We start from the raw sequence: 27546 nt of genomic DNA, 5'->3' as shown, positions 1-27546 counted from the left end.
AAATGTTCAGGCAGTCTTTACAGTCTATGATCTAATCGTATCCAAGAAGGAGCTCTATTGGTACTAAAGAGCATTAAGTCAATAGAAGTAAAATAAAGAATTTTCTAGATTAAAATACCTGAAGCCACAATGCTTTTGACCCATGTGTATCATTCAGTTCAGTGACCTAAGGTCAAAAGAATTGCAGTTCTCATGCCCTTAGACTAAATAATCATCCTGATAAGCACAGTGCATGGTCTGTTCTGGGGACAGGGAAAACAAATAACTGCAGTACCTAGAGATGCCTCTAAGTTTGAGTTAGCCTAAGTCAAGAGGAGCTGAGGTCTCCTCTTCACTTTTCAAAGGCTCTGGCTGAGCCCACCTTTAGCCTGAGACAATGGCAGTCATCTATGGAGAATTCTGAACAAAACCGAAGATGGACAAGTGCCCTTCCATTTGTGAAAAGGAGAAAATGGCAGATGAAGTCACCGAGCCTGACACTGACCTTTAGCAAACTTCTGGGACACATTAACAGGGAAGTTTGGGGCTGCCCAGAAAAGGAAGCAGAAATCATAGAAACCAGAGCCTATCACCAAGAACAACTTAGGAAATTATTCCAGCTGTGCCAGCCTAACTTCATTTCACACTTTGACAGGTTATTAGGTAAGGAGACAGTTTAAGAGGCCTTCAGTGAGTAATTTGCAAGCGTCTCTCAAGATACCCTTGCATGTTATATAAAGAAAGATAGGTTCAATGGCAGCACTCAAATAGATTAGAATGTGGTTGAATGATCGTAACTAAATGGATCTTTGTTTTGGGTGATATGCATTCACTCAAGTTCAACAAATGTATCAACAGCTGGTAAAAAGATAAAAGAAATTCTTGTCCGCACTGAAGGCTCCATGTAAATTAGAACAGAGGCAAATGAAATGGATGGCAGGTTCAAGATCCAAAGTGGTTTCGTAAGAATGGAATCTAATCAGATGAAACTGGAATAAGTGTGAGTTCAAGCACTTGGTCCATCCAGATCCACTACACAGTGTTGTAGCTGGAAATATTCATGCCAACGGCAATTAGTATAAAAAAGGAGTTGGAGACTCTACTTGACACTAAGTTGAAAATGAGTTAGCAATATGATTAGGCCATCAAAAGACCTTAAGACTTCATGCTTCAGACTTCTTTAATAGCAGCTGGGTTTTGAGAATGATAATGGTGGTTATCCGGGAATCCCACTGTAATAGAGACCTAAATATTCCTAGACTCTAAGCATGTTAGCTTCTCCTATAGAAAGTTCTTACACCCTCCTACCTCTACTGTCCCACACATGCTTTGCTCCTGGCTAACTCTTCCTTCAGCTCCCAATGCAGATGCCAAAGGAAGCTGTCCGTGACCCCGAGATTAAGTTACGCACCCTTCCTCTGAGCATCCCCACAGCTAACCGCTATCAGATCACTTCTAACACTGAATTATACTGTGTTTAATTGTCTTTTTCCACCTCTACACCATGAACAGCTTACTCTGCTCATTGTTACATCACAGGTTTACCAGATGTTCAATAAACTTTTAATGAATTAATGAGTGAGGTAATTCAGAGTGATCAGGATAGTGGAAGAATAAAAACACACATCACAGGAGAACTAGAAGGAACTAAAGATGCTTACCCCGGAGAAACGAAGCCTCATGGGAGTGATGTGAGGGCAGTTTTCAATTAGGTAATGGTCTGAAGAGGATTGATTCAGCTTATTCTACATGACATCGAGGACATAAGTTTCAAGGAGAGATATTTTAGCATGGTTCAAGAGATGACTTGCTAAAGGAATATAGCAGTTAAATAAATTCCCATGAGATAAAATAAGTTCATACACTACAGACCTGCTAAAGCACAGAATGTTTGGCTACATGGCAGGAAGGCCGTAAAGGAATATCAAACACGAGATGGGAAGCTGGACTAAGTGCTAAGTTCCTTAATATTCCATGGTTGAATGATTAAGTCACAGAAATATATTCATCTATAATTCACACTATCCTCCTCTGTGAATTAATCCATTAGGAATAAGATGTTTGCCGGAGAGAAATTACATTCATGGAAATATCAGTAGAAATGGAAGTCAATTGTCTTTTGACTTGATCTTATCTATGCTGGAGAACTGGGTAAACTTTTATAAGTAACATAAAATCTCCAAGCTTATTTTTTTTATCAGTAGAATGGAATCCTGGGTTAAACCAAGTAATTCTGAATACTTTTCCAGATACACACACACACACACACACACATATAGTGTGGATATATATATGCTATTTTATGCTATTCAATGACTTTAAGTGGTTGAACCAGTAATTCTGAACTCTTCCATATATATATATATATATATATATATATATATATATATATATACACATACGTATATAATGCTATTAATCACCTTTAAATGCCCTACCCAAGGAGAATATCCATTATATTGCATGCATCATATGCTAAGTCTCTCACTGGCTAAAACCACTGAGTTAGAACACCCAATAATTCACTGTCAAGATGGCTAGATTAATAGCTAGATGTCATATTCCACTTTTTTAAAAGTCTGCCCTACATTAGATCAGATGGACTTCAATGGCCTCGATTACTCTTGAAGGGAGTCTTGCTGTCTGAATTTCCAGAATTACTACCACAAATGATGGGCTTTAATGTGCTGCAGCCTCCTTCTGGAGAGAGGCCCAGCCTAATCAGGACTTCAAACACTGTAATTCTTTGCCCTGACATTGCAAAGTTCAGCCCAAGCTTTGGACATTTTCACTTAACACTGCACTTAGAGAAAGACCTCAGCTTCTCTAGTATCAAATCTCTGGACATCATTTTAGGATAGGCCATCTCTTCCACGGATATAGTTCCTTTTAGATCAACTCAACACCACAATCAGCTTCCTAGGTACTAGTCAATATCTAGTAATCTCTATTCAACTCACTTCTTGGTCTGGTTTAATTTTTTTGTTTTTGTTTGTTGTTTGCCTAATACATGAAATATCCAAGGGAATGCCTTCTGAAGAAGTAGACTGCTCTCATCACAGAGACCTACATTATTAGGGAAAGAACACACCAGAAGATGCCTTTTTGTCCCAACCTAAGAAAGCTATACAGAGGCCCACTGGTGTGAATATATGATAACATAGAGGGACTAAAATTGTTTTTAATTCACTAGGAGTAAAAAATATATTCTCCTTTTTTTTCTTTTGGTTTTCATGGGCTTAACTCTAACTATGAATTCCATGATAAACTGGTATGTATCTTAAGTATTATTTGTTATATTAATTATTTTAACACTTGTTTAGCCCTAGTAAATATTAGGCACATTGTACAACTCATTTAAATGATCTTATTAAGAAGGTACAACTATTTTGCCCATTTTACAGATGAGAAAAGTGAAGCACAGTGGATACTGTGGTGTGTCCCTCAGAGTACCCGCCTAGGACTGAAAAACTCATTTCTCAGCTGCTGTTGGCTACTGGTTCATGGTTGAGCACCTTCTCTAGGAATTGTCCTCAGGCAAAGGGATCTTCTTTGCCCAAGGTTGCACCCACTTCTCAGAGGCAGCCCACATTCAGTGATTGGTCATTAGTCAGGTACACAAAGGAAAGGCTCAGTCCACTTGCTTTAACTCAGGATATTCAAAGGCTACCCCAGCTGTAGAGTTTCCCATTCACCATCTGAGGCTTCTGTAATATCTGCATCACAATTCAACTCTACCCTAGTCCTGATCCAGCTACCCCTGTTCCCTCACAGGTGTTATTCACAAGAACACGCTACAATAAACCTCCTGTAGCAAATCTCCATCTCAGAATATGTTTCCCACATAATCCAACCTATAAAAGTTCCTTGTCCAAGATCACACAGCCAGTAAGTGGCAAACCCAAGCAATCCAGCTCCAGAATGCATGTTCTCAGCCACTATACTAATATACTTCTTCATAAGTAATAAGCTTAATTTTATGTCTGCATCTCAGTTAAAAGTCTGGAGCCACACTTCCCAAGTTGAGGGATAACTAATACTCCTCTAGGTCTTCTAGGTATATATCAACAAAACTGACCCTGTTTGAATAAATTCAGTAAATGCCATGTAATTTACCCCCTATTGGATAGTCTCCATGCATGTTAATATTCCAATAGAACTGGTAGGTTCTGCAACAAAGAAATCTTTTTACATGAAATTTGCAATATGTTTTCCAACCATAACACCCTATTTTATGAAACATCTATTAGCACCTATCTGCTAGTGTCCTTCAGACCCAGTTTGGGAAATGTTGGCCTGAAAAAAACCTTCATTTTTCTTCTAAGAAACTTCTGCTTCCCATTTTTAAACTCCCTTTGCTGTCTCATCATTTCTGGGATGCCATCTTAGGCAGGCTGAGGGAGTTCTAGCATTTTGTCCTTTTCTGTGCAAAACTCTTTGTGTTCTCTGCCTTAAGAAAGTACTTACCTTTGCTTTACATGCCTAAATGTCGTAAGATTACACATAAGGTTATTAATGAATGTCTGCATAGGTTGCAAATGCATTATCCTAGCATGAAATGGCCATTCAGTGGGAGAAATTTTAAACCTAGCCTGTAAACTCAGGTCTAAAATTGTATGGATTTAAAAACCTACTGAACCTGACTAGGCATCTTTTTTCTCTTCTATAAAGTGAGAGCAGGGCTAGATTTGTTGAAATGCAAGAGCCTTTCCAATGCTAACATTATAGGATTTCTTAACTTTCGATTTAATGTATAATGTAGTGGTAAGTAGGCAGGTTCTAGAAACACACACACACACACACACACACACACACACACACACTCGTACAGAAACCTAGATTCTACACCCTCTTCACTCAATTATTATCTGTGTTCTGTATGCCCTTTTGCTCCTAAAATATTAGTTTCGTCATGATTAAGTCATACTGGCAGTACTTATCACAGAGGACTGTTGTGAAGATTAAAAGAGATAATGCATGTAAAATGTTTAGCATTGTCAAGCACATGTTAAATGCTCAATGTATTTGTCATCTTCTTATCATTGATGTTGGCTGTGTTTATAGGGATGATGGTGGTAGCAGTGATGGTTGACAGAGGAGGTGGTATATATTATGTGTTTAAACTGTTCATTTTTCCTGGATTTCAACTGTGTGGATGACTAAGCCAATCAGCCAGAATAAGTTAGAAGATCACGTACACACATAATGGATTAATAAATGTGATTGTTGTCGTTATGACGCTGATGTTGAAGAATGATGCTAAGAGGCATGATAAAGCTGTTATGCCGTGCCTAATCTGCCTTCCACACCCCAGAGTAACTTGAAGAAGGCTAAGGAAACCAAACAGTGACAATTACATTATAGTTAAAAGATACTAAGTGCAGCCCATACAAGGACTTAGGTTAAAGAAGAGAAGTGATTCAAATGCCAAAAGTACTTGGAAAGATGGCTATCATAAATGAGATAATAGCCATAATTAATGAAGAAAAATAACTGTTCCCCATTTCCACTCTGGGCCATACAAGAACAAAGGGACATAAATTGCTTTCAGATAAAATTAGATTGGCTACAACAAAAAAACATTTAAACTCTAAGAACTGGTCAGCACCAGCACATTTTACTAAGGGAGGCACTGTGACCTCTACTCAGAAATTCACAAATGACAGGGTAAATACCCATCTATTTGGGTGATTAAGGGGGAGATTATCTACAGTCAGAGGGAAAGATGCCATGCAATTCTTTGCAGTTCCTAAGTTTAGAAGATTATACAACTTAGGATGCAAAATGCTGCTGTTCTCAACATAGGGCTGCCAACAAGGAAATTTCTCGAGGAACTCCTTGAGCCAAATTTCCCCTTTAAAGACCCAAGGTACAAGTCAGATAGGGGCAGGTGTATTCAAAGAGCAATAACAACACTCTAATTAGACACAATCTCCTATGCGAGGCATCAACAGAGACTGGCGCTAGTAAATTAAATTTTAAAAATCCTGTTGCAATCACTCCCATGACATGCCCCCTTTCTTAAGCTCTACTCTCGGTTATTTTTTGTTTATTGTAATTACTTTAGTAATAAGATTTGTTTTCTTGTTATTATATATATATTACTGTGCAGGGTAAGAAAAAAAAATAATAGCCAAAAAGAGTTATGTTTCTTATTTATCTCCTTGGCTGTTATTGGGCCAGGGGGTGGGGTGAGGAACAGAGAGAAGCTGTACATACAAAAGAGTTTCCTGTGCAGTGAAGATGTATAGGAGCATATTTGTAAGAAGGAAGCAGGGCAATAAAGGGCTAGGTGGCTCAGAGAGATAAATAACCTTTTGCAAGGAAAGAAAACCTGAAAATCAGGGCAAGGAGGGTGGATCCGCATTACCAAGGTTTATGTGCTGCCTTAGACTTTCCTGTTTATAAATTCTGGCTAGCCAGGAAGAAGGACCCAGAATCTGAAAGCATAAGCCTCCTGGCAATTCCCCAATGCCATACTTAGAGGTGCAATTCTTTCTGGTTCTTAATGGGGTGCACTTTCCTAGGAATCTAGGCTTCTGTGGGTGGTGGGCAATGAGGCTGTGATGCTGAGACTTGGTACACCAAAGAGACAGCCCCTAGGCTGGGGGAGACAGACTCCACTGACCACAGACACTGCTCATTACATACGTCCTGAAACGCTCTTGGAGATGCACTGATGGAGGCTGAGGCTGATTATAGGCTGGCTTCTAAAAGACAAGAAGCCAGATTTTTGTCCATTCCAATGGGACAACTAAATTTATTTAAAGTGTAAGTATGGGGCTTCCCTGGTGGCACAGTGGTTGAGAGTCTGCCTGCCGATGCAGGGGACACGGGTTTGTGCCCCAGTCCGGGAAGGATCCCACATGCCGTGGAGTGGCTGGGCCCGTGAGCCATGGCCGCTGAGCCTGCATGTCCGGAGCCTGTGCTCTGCAACAAGGAGAGGCCACAACAGTGAGAGGCCAGCGCACCGCAAAAAAAAAAAAAAAGTAAGCATGAGGAGAAAAAAAGGCATTAGCTGAATTCCTCCAGCTCTAAACTTCTCTACTGCTGTATATTTTATACAGTTTATTCAACCCTATACCCAGTCCATAATTTTTAAGTCATAATCACAAGGACAACCAAAGCTCTAACTAAAGAGGTTGTTGTCCTTGCGACTGTGATTTTAAAATTATGGCGTGCATGTAGGACTGAATAAATTGTATAAATATACATGTAATTGTATATATATATATGATATATATATATATGATATATATATATATTTAAATATATATATATTAAAGGAGGTTTTCTCACCTTTGATCTTATCCCATCCTCTGCAGAATACCTATCTCATCTATCCCTGCCAAATCTTATCCTGGATCTCTTTGAGAAACAGAAATGGAAGCAGGAAAGAGCCTGCTTGGCTTGGCCATTGAGAAGAACTTTGCATGTCCCACCACTGAAATTCAGCAACAAAAAACAAGAAGGTTCAGATCAAAATGGTAGAGTAGGAAGATCCTGAGCTTACGTCCTCCCACAGACACATCAAAACTATAACTACATATGAGCAAATCTGTCTGGGAATGACCTGAAGACCAGCAGAACAGATTTTCTACAACTAAGGACATAAAGAAAATACCACATCAAGACAGGCAGGAGTAGCAGAGATGTCACCCAGTCAGGGCCTACCACGCCCCCATGGGATGACTCACAAATGGGACGGGTATCACAATTATGGAGATTCCCCCCTGAGAAGTGAGGGTCCAAGCCCAGTGTTGGGCTTTCCAGCCTGTGGGACGTGCACCAGGAAGACGAATGACCATAATGTCTGCCTCTGAAGATCAGGTCGGCTTACATTCAGGAAAGCCAGAGGGCTGTGGCAACCCAAGACTCCACTCCTGAAGACCTTGCGAAAACTCAGCCACTCCAAGTCCCAGTGCAGAGTCAGCAGCTTGAAAAGTGCCTGGGTCTTACAAGGAGATTCATCAACTAATTTTATAGTGTGTGAGCTGGGACCGAGTGGAACTTTCTCTGGGGAAAGATGTGCTGGTGGACGCCATTTTTTTTTTTTAATTTTCCTTCCACCTAGCTGGCCTGGTGCTGGTGGGCACTATCTCCGCCCCTCTCCGTCAATCTAGTTAATACCATGCACACTGCCCCAGCATTCCCCTGAGGACGCTCCACACCCAACCCACCCACCCAAGCCAGCCCCTCCAAAGTGGTTCTTTCTCTGGGAGACCAAACCTGTCCACCAGCACACCTGCAATAGTCTCAGCCAGGCCTCAGAAACAGACCTGCCAAGGAGCAGCCCTGCCCACCAGGGCACCTGCAACAGTCACAGCCGGGCCTTGCAGATAGCTAGGCTGGGGGCCTACCCCACCCACCAGTGTGCTTGCAGCCCAACCATGAGAGGACGGCACACACCACCTACACAGGAGCACCTGTGTGGTGATCACTTCTACATAAGATCACTCTTTCAAGACCAGGAAATGTAGCTGATAAACCTAATAAACAGAAACAAACACAGGGAGTTAGGCAAAGTGAAGAGACAAAGGAATACCTTCCAAATGAAAGAACAAGACAAAACCTCAGGAAAAGAACTAAACAAAAAAGAGGTAAGCAATTTACCAGATGAAGAGTTTAAAAAAATAATCATAAAGATGCTCACGAACTTGGGAGAACAGATGAACTCGGCAAGAACTTCAACAAAGAGTAAGAAATAGAAAATATAAAAAAGAACAAATCAGAACTGAAGAATACAATAACTGAAACGAATAATACACTAGATGGAATCAACAGCAGATTAGAGGATGCAGAATGGGTCAGTGATCTGAAAGACAGGCTAGTGTGAATCACCCAACTGGAACAGCAAAAAGAATTTTGAAAAATGAGAATAGTTTAAGGGACCTCTGAGACAACATCAAGTGTAATAACATTCACATTATAGGGTTCTCAGAAAAAGAAACTAGAGAGAAAGAGACAGAAAGCATATTTTAAGACGGCTGATTCACCTCACTGTACAGCAGAAACTAACACAACACTGCAAAGAAATTATACCCCAATTTAAATAATTAATTTATTTATTTTATTTAATTTTGGAAAAAAGAAAAGAAAGAAATAATGGCTGAAAACCTTCCTAACCTGGAGAAGGAAACAGACATTCAAGTCCAGGAAGCACATGGAGCCCCTAACAAGATAAACCCAAAGAGACACACACCAAGACCCATTATAATTAAACTGCCAAATGTTTAAGATAAAGAATCTTAAAAGCGGCAAAAGAAAAACAGAAGACTATCAGCTGACTTTTCAGCAAAAACCTTACAGGTCAGAAGGGACTGGCACAATATATTCAAAGCGCTGAAAGGAAAAAACTTACAACCAAGAATACTCTACCCCAGCAAACTTATCATTCAGAATTGGAGGAGCGATCAAGAGTTTCCCAGACAAGCAAAAGCTAAGAGTTCACGGCCATGAAACTGGTCTTATAAGAAATGTTAATGGGACTTCTTTAAATGAAAAGAAAAGGCCATAACTAGAAAAAAGAAAATTATGAAAGAAAAAAAATCTCACTGATAAAGGAAAACATACAGTAAAGGTAGCTGATCAGCCACCTATAGAGCTAATATGAAAGTTATTGTAAAAGACAAAAGTAGTAAAATCATCTATATATAAAACAGTCAAGTAATACTCAAAATAAAAAGATATAAAATATGACATCAAAAACATAAAATATTGTGGGGGGCCAGTAAAAACTGTATTGCCTCATGGTAACCACAAACCAAAAATCTACATACTTATATGTGGAATCTAAAAAACAAAGGAAACAAACAAAATAAAACAAAACAGACTCATAGATACAGAGAATAAACTGGTCATTGCCAGAGAAGGGGGGGTTGAACGGTTGAGCAAAATAGATGAAAGGGATTAAGAGGTACAAACTTTCAATTATAAAATAAATAAGTGACAGGGATGCACTGTACAGCAAAGGGAATATAATCAATAACATTGTAATAACTTTGTAAGATGACAGATGGTTACTACACCTATCATGGGGATCAATTAGTATATAAATGTCAAATCGCTATGTTGTACACCTGCAACTAGTGTAGTACTGTATGTCAACTATACCTCAATTAAAAAGTTAAAAATAAGAAATATTCCTTCCTCCAGTTAAAATAAAAAAGAAAGAACACTACCAGAGGAACCCTTACTTTTATAATTCCATACAGTGTTTAACAGTTTCAAAGTACTATGGCATTCGACCATGATAATAATTAGGTGAGGTGCAGTGGTTAGGGTTTACTAGCCCCTTAATACTTTGAAGAAACAGGAGTGGAGAGGTTAAGCAATTTGTCCAAAGCCACATGGATGGAAAGAACACAACTCTGACCTAAACCAGAGTCTTCTGATCGCCTGATGGGAATTCCTTGTACTACACCACAATCACAGTCATCCCAGATGGGAAAAGAAGAGCGAGCCAGGGGGAAGGCAGAAAAAGTACAAATAGTTTCCTTTGAGCAAAGCAATGAGATCTTCTTATAGCTCTGATAGTAAGGGGACAGGCTCTCCCTCTTCCTTCATAAAAGCAGAGTCTCCCCAAGAGTAAATGGCGAAAGAAAAAGCACCCTCAGTATTGGCAGGAGCTGTCAGGTCTGTGCTTCCTATTTTCCAGTTATAAACTTTCATGAATTTTAGGGAGCCATGTGACATACATCATTAAATACATGGTAGATGTGATGGGAATTGTGAAATAACATATCTATATTACACTCAAGGGTTTGCTTTGTAAAGGCTTCTAAGTGCATGTTGAAAGAAGGTGTTAAGAGTGGGGACACGAAAAAGAGAGATGTCTAAAGGGGAAATCAAGAAAGAAGAATAGATGCCCATCTGTCTCCCTCCTTGCCTGCATCCCTGCCCCCATTTCTTCCTCCTATAGGGGAAGGAACAGAGAAAAACTGGAGTGCAGACAGATATCAAAAGTTGCCCAGCCAATGAGGGAGAAAAGCATTTAACAAAACAAATGCATTTCCCCAAGAGCCTCAGCTCCAACTTGATCAATGATTCTGCAACACTGAATCATTTTTAATTTAATGCTTCTGGGAAGAAAGGGGGGAACCCATCAACTACAGGCACAGTTGGCAAGAGCTGGGTATTAGCATTTGGTAGCATTTATTATCGCTGTTTATGATGGCATAAATTAGGTTTATGCTGATATAATTAATGACCCTAAATTTAGGAATAATAAATGGTGATATTTATTCAGCACTGCAATGTCTGAAGAAGGCAAATGTAGTAGTCAAGCTCCTGACTCCCTCTCGGTGCGCAGGCTGTGGTAGGAATGGGTGTGAGCAAGGAAGCCCTTGGAAACATGCTCCCAGAACTCTCCACCCAGCACTGTGCATCATTTAACACTATGCAAATGACTTAGCAGCAGGACCTTAACAGTTCCCAGAGCAAATAATTTTCATTTTGACCTCTAAGAACAAGCTCATCAGCAAGATTGTGTCACATTTCCCTCTAGAACCAAGACCCTCAAACGTTCCCTTAGCTCACACTCTTCCTATGGGGTATGCACAGAGGTTTGGACAGTTGTACCAAATGCTACACTCTTCATGGATCTCTTTACCTCCTTCCATCTCTTAGAAGGAACATCATTGTTGTCCTGCAAAATCTCTACAGACCATGATTTGAGAATTACTGGCAGATATTTACAAGGAAAGTATTTAAAGCAGAAAACAGTTACGTTTGCATCTTTTAAAACAATTTCAAGTGCATGTTTGTCTTTCATTTTGTAGTTATCTTCAAAACCTGTGAGGTTAAAATATTCCTGTAAATGTTGCCTTTTTGTGCCTAAGAGAGTATCTTAGCATTCAAAACGGACTAATACTTCCATTATTCCTTTTTTTCAGTGAGGGCAGGAGGTAAATGGAGAAAATTACAGTTCTTCCAATCGAATAACCCCTTCTAGATCAGAATAACCCCATTTTCAAATATAAGGAAAGGAAAGCAAAGAGAAAGAGATTAAATACCCCTTGCCTACCTCTTCCCAGAGCCCCTTAACACAGAGACCCGCAAACAGGGTAGAACCAGACCCAGAATGACATTTCCATCCAAATAGCCAACCTTTGCTCTATGTCCAAAAAATTAAAAATTTCCTAAAAACAAATAAAGCACAAATAGCCATCCACTGATAACTCTGTTCCAAAGAGTACGAAATAGCAAAACAATCTAAATTTCAGAAGTCCGTGATTGCAAGTTTAAGTTCCTTTGTCAGCTCCCAGGCAGAGCAGCTGGGTTCTATATTGAAGGACAGATGACTGTTGTAGGCTAAGCTTTCACTGCTAAGAAATATGACCTTTGGCCAGCAAACATTCCATAGAGAGATTCCACAGCAGGACCATTGGATTGCCTGGCCTCACTGAAAGGAAAATTTGGAGCTGAAACTTTGGAATGAGAGTTCAAAGGGGAGTTATCATCCTCATGTTGTATCATGTCATGTCATGTCATCATGACCAACAGCACCATTTCTACAGACATCATGGACTCAATCATTCATCTTCCCAAAGGCCACAGAGAATGTAGGACTTTCTCCTTATAGGCTCTTCAGCCTGTGACATTTTGGCCTTTGTACAGGAGGGCACAGTGCCTTGCTGAGTGAGACAGAGAAAGAGAAAGAGACCCATGGGGAGGCTGACCATCTGACAGCCAATATCCCTCTGCCTTTGCTGGTCTCCCCTGATTCTTCCTGCTTCTCCTTCTCCCCACTAGGAAGGAATGTGCTCTGCTGTTCTTGCTTTTCAGGACGTACTGCAGAACTCATCCACAGGCATACAGAAATTCTATGCTTCAGAAGCCAAACATGGATGGTGAGTCCATAGAAAAGCCAATCACTTCCCTATGTGATCCAGCAGGAGACCTAAGGGCACAAATCTTCCCAGCTTGGAAGATACTTATTAAACCTTAGCCTGTTGGAGACTACCCAGACATAAAATCCCACTCCCTGATATGTCCTCTGTCATTCTTTCAAGACAGTGGCTAAAAGGAGGAGAAGGACATGGAGAAGGTTAAGTATCATGCCCACAGGTTCAACAAAAATCATACCTCAAATGGATAGGATACAAATTTTCCCTTCCAAGCAAACCTGTAGTAAAACATTGTGTCGATGGTACACCAATACTTAAGTGCTAATATTTAACTGAAGATGTATCCAAAAGCTCATTTCTGATGGAGGTAACTCAAGGCCCCTTAGAGCCCTTGTTCTGGTCTGGGATGATATACCTGGAGGGTCACACATTAAAAAGAATTTAGAAAAGGTCAGGCACCCTGAGTTAGACTCAACAAATATGTGTTAGGCACCTACCACTTCCCAAGTTCTACGCTAACAACATTCAAAAGGAGAGTCACCAGATGACTATCCGGAAGCTTTGACATAAGTGGGGCTGCACAGCCAAGTGGAAAGAACACGAGCTTTGCAACCTGAGTTTAATTCCTGACTCAGCTGTGTGGCTGACCTTGCATATGTCACCCAGTCTTTTGCCTCAGATTTTTTTTTTTCATTTGCAAAATCGGAGTAAAATATTTACTTTTTTCATAAGTATAAAAAATTTAAAATCATATTTTTATCCTATTACATTCACAAGGAATAAAAAGAGTGATAATGTGCAGTGTTAACAAGGTATGGGGACCAGGCCCTTTCATCCATCAGTGGTAGGAATATACATCTGTGTATCTTCTATAGAGAGTAGTCTGGCAATAACATACATCAAATAAAAAATATGCGTAACATTTGACTCAACAGACTACTTTTAACAATTTATCTTAAGGAAATGACTGGAGAAATTTGCCCAGAGACTAACAAGACTCTTCACCTGTCTGTTGTTTATAATGGAGAATTGTTTAAATCAATTATGGCCCATCAAGACCATGAGATTGCTCTTTTCAAAACTATAAATGCCATTTGTATTCTTTGCTGTAGGAAGAAGCTGTCTGTCTATAAACTATACTACAAAATACATTACCTTATGAAAGTTAACATGGGTATGAATATAGAAATATATTTAAGGAAATAGCTGATATACCTGAAGCGGTCAATTTATAAACAAATGGCTGATGGACCTTCTTCAGCTTGCTAACAGTGTTTCTCTCTGGGCAGCCTGACCCAGGGAGGGCCTCCAGGTTACAAAATTCTGCAGGCAAAATGTAATTATCATGGATGATAATGTGAAAAATGCCCCTTGGATTAACGTAATGTATTAGCCCCAAATTTGGGTGCTTTTTAATTTCTTCTTTAAGCTTTTTCTCTACACTAGGATTTTCTACAAAAACGATGTCTCATTTTTTTCCCCCATTGGAAACAATAAAACCATTTTAGTTTTTGAAAACAAAGAAGTCACATATAAACAATAATAAGCCTGATGCAAGTGCATGTTGGACACTCGGTAAACCAACGCTTTGTGCTTGTTTCTCACCAACTGTCTCTGAGCTCTCAGCCCACAATTCTATCCTCCGCTCTGTCACACCGCAGCTAAAACTCTACAGATCACAACGCTCAGACTCCCTTGCCATTCGGCTTCCTGCTAAGTTCTGCCAACAAAAAGGCACTAGAGGGAGATAGGAAGGCAGGAAGAGGAAGAAAAGGATACCCTTTATGTTTCCCAGTTCCAGTTAATGAGACTAGGGCAGCAGCAGGGGACTGGCTGAACTCCTGCATCTTAAGACGCACAGCACTAGCATCACTGCATCTTCTCACAGGTACCAGCAGCAGGCGGGATGCATCCCCTTGCCATCTGGATACTTTCATTCCTTCACCCTTTCAACTGCGCCCTTTGGTCCACTGAAGCCCTTGCCAAGTCAGATTCCCTTCTCAGAGTTCCACACACCAGCATCATGGAGCCTTTCCAACCCTGGGTTCTGGTAACTCCACCTCTTCCCTTTGCTTCCCCATGCTTGTAGGCAGTGCCCGCCTCTGCAAATGTTAAATCTCCTGGTTTCTTCTGCATCCCCCCTTTTTTAAAAAATTTTTTTAAATTTTATTTATTTATTTATTTATGGCTGTGTTGGGTCTTCGTTTCTGTGGGAGGGCTTTCTCTAGTTGCGGCAAGCGGGGGCCACTCTTCATCACGGTGCGCAGGCCTCTCACTGTTGCGGCCTCTCTTGTTGCAGAGCGCAGGCTCAGTGGTTGTGGCTCACAGGCCTAGCTGCTCTGCAGCATGTGGGATCTTCCCAGACCAGGGCTCGAACCCGTGTCCCCTGCATCGGCAGGTGGACTCTCAACCACTGTGCCACCAGGGAAGCCCCTGCATCCCCTTTTTGAACTTTCAGACTTCTACCACCAGTGTGAATCAAATCTCTTCTTCTTTAACACCTATTATCTTGACTGTATCATGTATCATTTTTATAATTAGAAGACAATGAAGTTATTTTATTTTTTAAATGTCCCAATTATACGGAGCACAACTCTTAAAACATATTAGCCATTGTACTTATTATTCACTGTTCCCGTAGGAATCTCTCCAACTATGACTGCTACTGATCCTCTGCACCAATCTGAGGCATAGACATTTTATTTCAACCTCAATAACACAGCTGAAACAAGACGAAAAGGCTTATTAACACTTTACTAAGAATAAATGATATAACAGATGATAACTACTCACAGAAAATTTAAAACTGATTATTGGTATAGCTGTTCTCATTCTCAAGCAGCCATGTGAGGGATTGCTTCTTCCAGCCTCTTCCACATAACAGATGCCATGTTTCCTCAGTGACCTAGGGGGACCCTCTGGTTAGACCAGTTTCTTCACTTTCGAGCTCCAGAGAATTATCTCTTCCCCGCTAAAGGTCCATCTGTCGGGCATCTTTTCTTGTTCCAGGATCTACTCCTTTCCAGGAAGATTGACAATGGGAATAACAAATTCATTCAATGACTACACTGCTCTCTACCCACAGGGAAGTCTTCAAGGCCGGTAGCAAATGTATCATAGTATGAAGGGCAAGAATGCTTACTGCCATGATCTAAAGATCTAGCATCAAAAACCCCTGAGTTGCTTGTATGATTGTAGGTAGGTGAGGAGGCAGCCCAAGAAACAACTAATGTTGAATTTCTCACCAGTCTGTTGTTTAGGAGCTCAGAGAGTATCTTCCATTCTTTCTTGAGCATAATTTTTAAAAATTATATACTTACTACAGTCCATTTTTTTTTCAAATGTAACTGATCTGAGAAATCCGAAAAGTCTGAGAATCACTGCTACATGTTTTTATATTGAAGAGATTTGAAATACATTAAAAGTTAGAGCTGAGGTCACGTAAGAGGGAAGCCCTGAACATATCAAAAAAGGAGGAAAGAGGCATAGCCCAGCCCAAAGGTGAAGTGAACCCAATGGGGATAATCATAAGCATTTTGTGATCCTGAATAGTTACTTGAGTGAAAACGTACAATAGAATGGGCAGTGGAATGGCAGCCCTGTGGCCAAACTGTTCAAAGTCAGCTGGGTGCTGTTTACAGCCAAAAGTTGGCATCAACAGGAAGTATGTCTTCTCCAGAGGAGAAAGCTGGCAGGACACAGTAGAGTGTTGAGGTCCAAGCCATGCTGGGAATTCAAATTCCATGAAGGAAAACTGAGGATGAACTAATTCATTCATCCTGGGCCAAGATTGCGGAAAGCAGGGGAGGCTATGCCTTCTTTCATCCCAGTCACACTGGATGTGAAGATCAAGGTCAACAAGACTAATTTCAGAGACCATCTGCTGATGGGGCTGAGGCTTTACTTGCATCTCCATCCAAGTTTGGGAAGAGCTGATAGATTAAAATCAACATGGGCTCTGGAGGCAGACATGGGTATGTGTGTGCCAGAGTGTGTGTGTGTGTGTGTGTGTGTGTGTGTGTCTATTTGCTTGAGTGTTTTAATTACCTAGACAATTTTTCATGCCATTTCTGCCTTGAACTAGGCTATGTGATAACTCATTTTATCTCTTTAGTCTCAATTTCCTTATCATTTGAAGGACTGGGGCTAAATAATATACAATAACCTGCTCAGCTAGAACATTTTAAGATTCTTTTATTCTAATTCCCTTAAATCTCTATAGAAAAGGAATGTAGAATAGACAGAAGTTTTAGTTCTGGCTCTGTAATACGAGCTATTTCAACTGCACTGAAGACTTCACCCCTGTATACTCAAGTTTCTGCACCTGAAAATTATACGGAAGATCTACCTCGGTTGGGCCATAGTTACTATTAGATAAGAAAATATATGTAAAAGAGCAAGGTTCTTTCTTGGCTTATAAAAAGTACTAAATATTTTTTTATAAAGTCTGTGAGTACTCTTATTGTAGTAAAATAAAGGCTTCACAATCCACAGAGTAAAAGACTATCGATAGTAAATTTAAATGGTCCCAGATAGTTAAAACTGTCAAGATTTTTATCTGATTTTTATAGTTTCATGTGTTTCCACTAGAGCATTCAGCCTAGTACTTCTTAATACCTTGGTGTGTTTACTTATAGCACGTCTTTTGCTCTTTATGGTTGTTTACATCTCTTCCACAATGGCCTTGGAAGAAAGTAATCAAGTTTGCAGCGTTGTATATATACTAAGAATAAATATACTCTGACTCTCCTGGGAATAAAATGTTGGCCTGGGTGTTGATTTTATAAAAATTATTTGTCACTACCCTCCACCCAGCAAGCAAAGTCCAAAAATTGGGAATCATGCTAGATTTCTTCCTCTCCTTCACTTACTTCTCATGTTGACCTTTTAAGTCATCACCTGTCTTCTCCCCACTCCCCACTCTAATCAAGCCGCCATTATCACTTCTGCTCTAACCCAACTGGTTGTCTCCTTGTTCTTTTATCCCATGTTGGAAAGAATTATAAGAAACAAGGGATCACTGCATCAGTCCTCCTGGATTACTTTGAACTCAGCCCAGTTCAATACAAACTACCAGGCCAACAAGATGGTAAATTGTTTCTTTTGGAAACCATCTTTGTATTTTGTTTTCCTGTTACAGACATATGTTGCTAAGAGATCTTTGGCTTGACAAGACCCACTATATCTTTGCTAGAACATCCTGGCTTTGTCTCCCTGACCACTGCTATCAAAACCTCCCAGCCATCCTCAGAGGCTCATTAACATCACCACAAAAGGAAACTACTCCACCTTTACACAGTTTTGCAAACTTCACAGGGGTCCATGATTTTTTTTTTTTTGAGGCTGGTAGAATCTTTTTTATTTAAAAGCTGAGTCTTCTAATACAGTGATTTCCTGAAGTTTCAAATAACTTGCAAAGTATGAAACCTGAATTCCTTTGTAAGGTCTTCTGTGATACCTTTAACTTTCAGTCATAGCATTTAAATGAAGGCAGCTATGATTTTAAAATATAGTACATAATGATAGGTACACAGAAATATTATGCATTTTTTTCATAAGTACTTTTGCATGATACTAGCAGGGAGAGAAAGAAAAGCATCTTGTGGTAGGTTAAGTGGCAAGTTCAGGTTCAGGCTCTCTAATCTTTAGGCAAAAAGCTTGCCTCTTTGCTGGTCAGGCCACACACAGGGCAGTTCTGTTAATGTTTAGAAGCCTATGAATAGGAATGTGTCCAAAGAAAATCAATGACAATCAGAAACAATACCACATAAGCAATGTTTAGCTGAACCACATCAAACTTGGAGAGGGCTTCACCTGAGGAAGTTAAGGCATGTAAAACGGAGATTAGATCTTATCCTTGTTTCTACACATTTTAGGCAAAATGTGTAAAATTCACAAGGCAAAGATCAAAACAAAGAAAAACAAATCCACCTAATTATACACTATGGAATGGGTATGTCCTGAAACGGAATGTCAACGAAGCATTTAAGTGGAAGTTAGATAAACCATATGTTAGGTGTGTTCTAAGGGTTCGTGAGCTGAAACTTTATTTTTTATTTTTTATTTTTTTTGCGGTACACGGGCCTCTCACTGCTGTGACCTCTCCTGTTGTGGAGCACAGGCTCCAGATGCGCAGGCTCAGAGGCCATGGCTCACGGACCCAGCCGTCCTGTGGCATGTGGGATCTTCCCGGACCCAGGCACGAACCCGTGTCCCCTGCATCAGCAGGCAGACTCTTAACCACTGCGTCACCAGGGAAGCCCTGAGCTGAAACTTTTAAGCCCATTTATTGTAAGATGTTATGATTCCATGGCAGTCTCAAGTCTTTTGGTAATGATGAGCAACAACCTGGGGATTTTTTTTTCAGTAGAATAATGCTATGATTTCCAAATCCCTTTCAGCCAAAATTGTATGGGTGATCCAAGTAACCTACGAAGTGCCTTGAGTTCCATGATTAAAGATGCTATATAAATAAAAAGGGTAATTTAGTCATAATAAATAACGGTAATGGCGATGGATGATGGATGGATGGTGTCACAGAGAAGCTGGCCTGCCATTAGGGAGCCCAAAGCAACCAGCTGTGAGCTGGAAATAATGTGTGCCCAGGCCAGGAGGATATTCAGTGACTGAGACCATGTTAACCTTTCAACCAAAGATCTGGATCAAACCTCTGATTCAGAGGTGTGAGCATTTGAAATGGAAAAAACTACAGTATTTATTCCAGAGCTTGAATGTTACTTTGGACTTATAAGACCTCTACCAACACAGGTCAACAGGGAGCTCCTGAAGGGCTATGTTCTACTTTGGTAGAAATAGGACTGAATTAATGCCCTGCCATTAGGCCGTAGTGCTGCTAGGATTGCATCGATCTTCCTGTTTGTACTGTTTGTAACTATGGCCCCATCTTAAGTATTCCTAATTGAAAAACAAAGCCTCAGGAAACCGAAACTTAACCAGCCGCTCTCGCTTCTGTAACTATGCTTGCTGAACCCCCTTTTGCAACCATCCAACCAATCAGACGGTGACTAGTGTCTTTGTTTAAAAGTTAACCAATCAGTGACTAATGTCTTTGTTTAAAAGTTAGCCAATCAGTACCCCCCACCCCTGAAGGTCGCGAGCTTGTTTGTACCTGTCTATAAAAGAGCTGTACTAAACTCCATCGGGACCTCTTAGCGTCACCGGCAACGAGTGCGCGGAGGTCCAGGTTCGAACCTGCAATAAATGACCCTTGCCGTTTGGCTTTGACTCTTGTCTCTGGTGGTCTTGTGGAGGGGTCTCGTGACCGTGGGCATTTCACTCCCTCTTCCAACAGAAGAGAAAATTGAGTAGGTCAGAGGAAGAGCCAGAATTCCAGACTAGAGTTATGACTCTGAACCCCATGCTCTTTCCATCCTCTACCAGACCCCAGACAATTCAATGGAACATGTAACTTCAGAGAAGAGCCAACTTGGATGAGAAAATGTTGAAAAGAGGTCATGTCTCTCAAGATGGCTTGCAGAGCTGTTTTCTATCCATTTAGGCTCAGCAAGCCTGCTAGTAAAACTCTTAGCCCCTCAAGCAGGGAGGAGCCATGCACTGAGGCCCTGGAGCTGATCTCCAGAGTTAAAGGAACACGTGGTAGGAGCCAGCTGAGTTCTGTTGGACCAGGAAAGGATACTGCTTTAGGGCTTTGTCCAGCTTGAGATCTAGGAAGCCTGATTGCTGCCACAGGCCTGACTGATGCCACCTGCTGAAGGACTTGGCCTTTGGACTCCCAAGCCTCACATGTGCTTGAAGACCAACCAGTCACCATATGCAAAGAGGAAGGACCCTCCTCTCTGCCCACCAAAAACTACCATCAAAAAAAAAAAGAAATCTGGAAGCTACAAATCTAGGAATCTTGTTAGAACACATGGATGCTTTCCTTACCTACTTATCTTTCCTTTTTCTTTTTTTTTTTTTGGTGGTATCTATTGAAATTTTAGTTTCACAGCCTTTAGCTTTAAGTTGCTTGCATTTTGGCATAATTTAACATACTTTATCATTTGGAATTTATTCTTATCCTCTTTTTCTAGTTTATCATCTTTAAATTTTTAACCTTTTTAACTTAACAATATTCTTTTTGTGCTTTTCCTTTGAAGCTAGTCTATTCTCAGTCTTTTAACATTTATTTTGGGTTTTTATTTCCTGAAAGAAATTATTATTTTATATTTCTTAAACATTTTCTTATTAATTTTAAGTCACTGTAATTTTATCTCTGAAATTTTTGTTTTCTTTTTTAATTTCTTTATAACTCTCATTTTACCTCTTCTGTTTCACCTTTTCAATATTGCTCTATTTTCCCAGTTTTTAAACATATGCTTTTGCCTCTTTAAAACTGATACTTGAAATTATAACTTCTGCATTTTTATTTTTAGCTTTTGAAATTATTTTTCCTTTCAATTTTTCTGTTTACCTTGTATTCTGTTTATTTCCATAGGATACCAATGTCTAATCCTATAGTAAAAAAGATTCATTTGTTACCATAGGAAGGGGCTTTAAGTCTTCTTCCATAGTTTGAGGCAGGTATGTATGAATGTTAATCCTGTCACCCCAACCCACTGACTCAGTGATCTTGGGAACCTGCTCTTCTATCTGGGCCTCAGCTCACAACTCTGCAAATGCTGACCCCTTATGACACTGGAATTCACCTTTCCTATTATACATTCTGAAAGGCATGGAGGAGCTAGGCCAGGAGAAACACCACCCCAATCTTCCCTCTTGCAGCCAACCATTTTTCAGTCCTTTCACTTTTAGCCATTCCACAGCCATTTCAGCCAGTCCATTTAGATAAAGTGACACTTTTATTACAGCTGTATCCAGAATCCAGTAAAATACAACTGAGAATAAAGATTTATCTGCAGGAAATAGAAGCAAATCAAAGCATTGGTCTTTTTTTGTTTGTTTGTTCATTTTGTTTTGTTTTATTATTTCTTTTAATCTTTTTTTTTATACAGCAGATTCTTATCAGTTATCTATTTTATACATATTAGTGTATATCTGTCAATCCCAATCTCCCAATCCATCCCACCACCCTCCCCCACTGCTTTCTCCCATTGGTGTCTATACATTTGTTCTCTACATCTGTGTCTCTATTTCTGCCTTGCAAACCAGTTCATCTGTACCATTTCTCTAGATTCCACATATATGCATTAATATACGATATTTGTTTTTCTCTTTCTGACTTACTTCACTCTGTATGACAGTCTCTAGGTCCATCCACGTCTCTACAAATGACCCAGTTTCGTTCCTTTTTATGGCTGAGTAATATTCCATTGTATATATGTGCCACATCTTCTTTACCCATTCGTCTGTCGATGGGCATTTAGGTTGTTTCCATGACCTGGCTATTGTAAATAGTGATGCATTGAACATTGAGGTTCATATGTCATTTTGAATTATGGTTTTCTCGGGGTATATGCCCAGTAGTGGGATTGCGGGGTCATATGGTAATTCTATTTTTAGTTTTTTAAGGAACATCCATACTGTTTTCCGTAGTGGCTGTATCAATTTACATTCCCACCAACAGTGCAAGAGGGTTTCCTTTTCTCCACACCCTCTCCAGCATTTGCTGTTTGTAGATTTTCTGATGAGGTCCATTCTAACCGGTGTGAGGTGATACCTCATTGTAGTTTTGATTTGCATTTCTCTAATAATTAGTGATGTTGAGCAGCTTTTCAAGTGCTTCTTGGCCATCTGTATGTCTTCTTTGGAGAAATGTCTATTTAGTTCTTCTGCCCATTTTTGTATTGGGTTGTTTGTTTTTTTGATACTGAGCTGCTTGTAAATTTTGGAGATTGATCCTTTGTGAGTTGCTTCATTTGCAAATATTTTCTCCCATTTTGAGGGTTGTCTTTTCATCTTGTTTATGTTTTCTTTTGCTGTGCAAAAGCTTTTAAGTTTCATTAGGTCCCATTTGTTTATTTTTGTTTTTATTTCCATTACTCTAGGAGGTGGGTCAAAAAAGATTGTTCCTATGTTTTCCCCTAAGAGTTTTATAGCGTCTGGTCTTACATTTAGGTCTTTAATCCATTTTGAGTTTATTTTTGTGAAGCATTGGTCTTAACTTCAAGAAAATCACAATTTGGGCCCTGACTTTGTCACTAACCAAGTAACTGAGGGAGTCATTTGATTATTGTGGACACCAATTCCCTCCTTTTTAAAAGGAGTGTTAGATGAGATTATTTCTATGGATTCCTCTGTTATTAACTGCCAATGAGTCTATACCTTTCTATTCAAAGGAACTATGAGATTGACATTAATGTATATGGAGATTACCCTGTTATTTGTACCAGGTAACAGAACCCAAGAGAAGTTATTCCTGCCAGAGTACCAAGACCTCTCCAGTCAAGCCCATTGAGCAAAACAACAACATGTTACCATGGTAACAGAAATGTGGACTAGGTTGAGCCAGGTGCCTGACATACTTGCCATTGATGACACCATCTGGGTTGAGCATGGGGATGATCTTGAAAATGAAGTTTTCCCTCAAGAGCCTAGCCACAGGGTCACTGCTGACCAGGAACTCTAAGGTCCCCTTCATCACCCAGCTGGCATTGCTCTCTCCTGGGTGAACTCGAGCAGTAATCACCTGGTATGGGCGCTGCCCTGCAGAAAAAGAGACACAAGAAAATTAACGTAAGTACACTTTTCATTTCCACCCAGATAATCTCCAGGAAGCCAGTATTACACGTGACTGGCATGAAGCCTGAAACAGGCTGACTGTTTCTAATACACATCTAATGTACATGTATCCATTTTCCATCTGCCTCTATGGTCTGCAAGACTCAAGAGAGTATAAAGTTAAAGCTCAAGGCTGTTATCCAAAGCATAAGTACTTAGTGGCATCAAAAGCAACCAAGAATCAGATTTTGGCAAGACCACCAAAGAAATAATTTACTCTTCAGAGTCCAACAGCATGATGCTGGGTGTCCCAGATCTGAGATTGAATCTTATCTTCATCATTTACCAGTTGTAAGACCTCAGCCAAATGACTTAATTTCTCCAACGCTGCTTTCTCATCTGTAAAATGAGGACAATAATACTGACCTCCTGCAGCTGTTATAAAAACTAAAGGATGTGATTATAAAGAATTTGGCATATTGCTTGCTGTTCAGTGTGTACCTGTTAGCTCTCTCCCTTCTCAATTATAAAGTCTGTGGTTAGGATGGTGCCTCACATTCCCCAGTAGAAATAGGAGTCAAGTACAGAAACTGAATTGGGAAATTTATGACTGACTTTATGACACTGAAGCCAATCCTGGAGAGATTTCACAAAAGAGGGAAGCACCTGGAAGGTTAATCTTGGAGTTGCAATACTTCCTTCACTTTGCAGAAGAAATCAGGAACACACTCTCTGCCAATCACAGGGAGTGTACTGACATGAATAGATCTTATGAAGAATGCACTGATGAAAGACAGACTTATCCTTTCTTTGCTGACAGAAGACACATGGAGTATCGTAGTGTTGAAACGTATTCTTAGACCACATCTGGGTTCAGGTGGTAAATGTCTTTTGATTGATTGGTGATGTCTGTCCCCATACACTTGAGGAAGAAGTGGGGAACATGTGGTATCATACAAGCAATTCACCGTGTCTGCTCTAACCCCTTGTTTAATTTTGTGTGGGTTTTTTGACTCTTCCTTCTGTATCCTCACCCAATTCTTTATTACTCCTAAACCCATTCTAATGATGAGAACTAAATATTTGCCAAGTATAAATACCTTAGCCACTAAACAGACTAAAAGTTAAACCAGTCATTGTCTTCCTGATCATTCAACCATGAGTTAAATATGGCTTTTCTTCCCTTAAGCAGTAATCTTTTTGAGGGAATAAACTGTGTCTCAAATTCTGTACAAAGAAAGACAAAACTGAGTAACTCTCAATTACAGCTAAATAACAAGTAATGGAAGATACAGAGAAATAAACTATTAATTCCCTAATTATATTACTATTATCATCAATTAAAACAAACAAAAAACCCTCTGTCAACAGCCAATGAGATGCAGGTTTAAGGGGCATATATTGGTGCATTTTTACTGACTATGGTAAGAGCATGTTATTTCTCTTTGTAGATCCTTTATATATTGTGGATAATATTCAGTTATGTTTTTGCTTAAGCAGGTATTTTGAACACATTCCAGAAACTGCAGGAGGCATTCGGTAGAAAAAGTTGAATATATTATAGTTCTTGTTCTGTAAGAGGCCAAAGCATTTGTCGGTAGTGACAAACATGCAAGCAAATAATGACAAGTAAGCTAGTGGAGGTGTATATAAAGCACCAAAAATAGATCTGAGTCAGAGAGGGAAGGACATTTCCAGCAATGTGATGTAATTTAGACTGGGTCCTGCAGGATAAGTATCAGCTAACTAGAGAAAGAAGGTGAGAAGGGGTCTTCTAAGCAAAGAAAAAGATACATGGCAAAGAACACAGAGGAGAAAAACTGGTGCATTCAAGAATAAAGAAAACTTGTGAATGGCTAAAGCAAAGGACTAGAGATAGTAGCTTGTGAATTTAGAAAAGTAGTTTGGTGTCAAACGGTTAAGATCCTTCCTCATATATTTTGTTTAGGGATTTGGACTTTATTCTGTAGATCAGAAGTTCTCAACCATGGAGTCAGTGTCTCCCTGATATGCTATGATCTGTGATGAGATCTACTGAAGAATCACTGGTTAGTAATAAAAGTGTAAATGCTTGTTATATATATATATACATATATATACACATACACACACATATACACTACACTATATATGTATACATACACTTTATAAACACACATACATATATACATGTATATACACACACATACACATATCACACAAAATGCTGGCTACCGCCGCCCAATACCTTTTCTCCCCTTCTTTCCTACTACCAGACCCCTGATTTTGGGGGGTTTAAAAAGTGCCCAGATCAAAACACCCAGCTTCGTGGATCCTCTTGTAGGTAGGAGTGACCATGTGACAGGGTTGAGACCAATGAGATGTAAATGGCAGCCTGGGGTCGGTCTTTCTGGAAAACTGACTAAAGGGCACTGTTCACCTGGCAAATGCCTTCTTGGTTTTTGTCCCTTATCCCTTAACTTTGTCTCTTGTTCCTTCCGTGAACATAGATCTGATACTTTCAGGTGAAGAAGCCAACTTGACAAAGTCACATGATAAGATGTTACCATAAAGGTAGAAAGAGCCTAGTTCTTGAAAAATCCCTTAAGCAGCTACCCTGCACCTTCACTAGCTTCTTCAATGCTTCTGGATGTTTGAGACCAATAAACCATTATTTGACTGGGCAAATGTAATCACGTTTCTGCTATATCTTGTTAGACTCTAGTTTAACTTATATAAGAGCAGATTTAAAGTCATCCTTAAAATAAGGTTACTTTGGAGGCTTCCGGGCAGATGGCGGAAGAAAAAAGCACGGAGATCACCTTCCTCCCCACAGATACACCAGAAATACATCTACACGTGGAACAATTCCTACAGAACACCTACTGAACGCTGGCAGAAGACCTCAGACCTCCCAAAAGGCACGAAATCCCCCACGTACCTGGGTAGGGCAAAAGAAAAAAGAATAAACAGACACAAAAGAATAGGGACGGGACCTGCACGAGTGGGAGGGAGCTGTGAAGGAGTAAAGGTTTCCACACACTAGGAAGCCCCTTCGCGGGCGGACAATGCGGGTGGCAGACGGGGAAGCTTCGAAGCCACGGAGGAGAGCACAGCAACAGGAGTGCGGAGGGCAAAGCGGAGAGATTCCCGCACAGAGGATAAGGGCCGACCGGCACTCACCAGCCGGAGAGGCCTGTCGGCTCACCCGCTGGGGCGGGCGGGGCTGGGAGCTGAGGCTCCAGCATCGGTCAGAGCGCTGGGAAAGGACTGGGGTTGGCGGCGTGAACACAGCCTGCAGGGGGTTAGTGCGCCACAGCTAGCCGGGAGGGAGTCCGGGGAAAAGTCTGGAGTTGCCGAAGAGGCAAGACACTTTTTCTTCCCTCTTTGTTTCCTGATGCGCGAGGAGAGGGGATTAAGAGTGCTGCTTAAAGGAGCTCCAGAGACGAGTGTGAGCCGCGGCTAAAAGCGCGGACCCCAGAGACAGACATGAGACGCTAAGGCTGCTGCTGCCGCCACCAAAAAGCCTGTGTGCGAACACAGGTCACTATCTACACCCCGCTTCCGGGGAGCCTGTGCCGCCCGCCACTGCCAGGGTCCCAGGATCCAGGGACAACTGCCCCGGGAGAACGCGCGCCTCAGGCTGGTGCAACGTCATGCCGGCCTCTGCCGCCGCAGGATTAACCCGCGCTCCATGCCCCTCCCTCCTGCCGCCCCGAGTGAGCCAGAGCCCCCGAATCAGAGGCTCCTTTAACCCCGTCATGTCTGAGGGAAGAACAGACACCCTCCAGCAACCTACACGCAGTGGCGGGGCCAAATCCAAAGCTGAGCCCCTGGGATCTGTGAGAACAAAGAAGAGAAAGGGAAATCTCTCCGAACAGCCTCAGAAGCAGCGGATTAAAGCTCCACATCAACTTGATGTACCCTGCATCTGTGGAATACCTGAATAGACAACGAATCATCCCAAATTGAGGAGGTGGACTTTCAGAGCAAGATTTATGCTGTATAGCTTTGCTTCCAACATTTGTCCTAGGGTTCTATCCATCCGTTTTTTTGTTTCGTTTTGTTTTTATTTTTTTTTCTTAATAAATATTTTTTT

At 40.6% G+C, this 27546-nt stretch overlaps 1 protein-coding gene across 1 annotated transcript in view; it reads right to left on the bottom strand.

The window, feature by feature from the left end:
* Positions 1-27546, bottom strand: part of AGBL1 (AGBL carboxypeptidase 1) — a gene marked incomplete at its 5' end in the record, with an annotated part of 723168 nt that overhangs the window by 431566 nt on the left and 264056 nt on the right. Inside the window, one exon of the mRNA XM_065871763.1 lies at positions 23273-23453. Coding sequence (XP_065727835.1) covers positions 23273-23453 — 181 coding nt within the window. The remainder of the gene's footprint in view (positions 1-23272; positions 23454-27546) is intronic.

This window comes from Phocoena phocoena, chromosome 2, assembly GCF_963924675.1.
Source record: "Phocoena phocoena chromosome 2, mPhoPho1.1, whole genome shotgun sequence".
NCBI lineage: Eukaryota > Metazoa > Chordata > Mammalia > Artiodactyla > Phocoenidae > Phocoena > Phocoena phocoena.
This window is presented reverse-complemented; position numbering and strand designations above follow the sequence as displayed.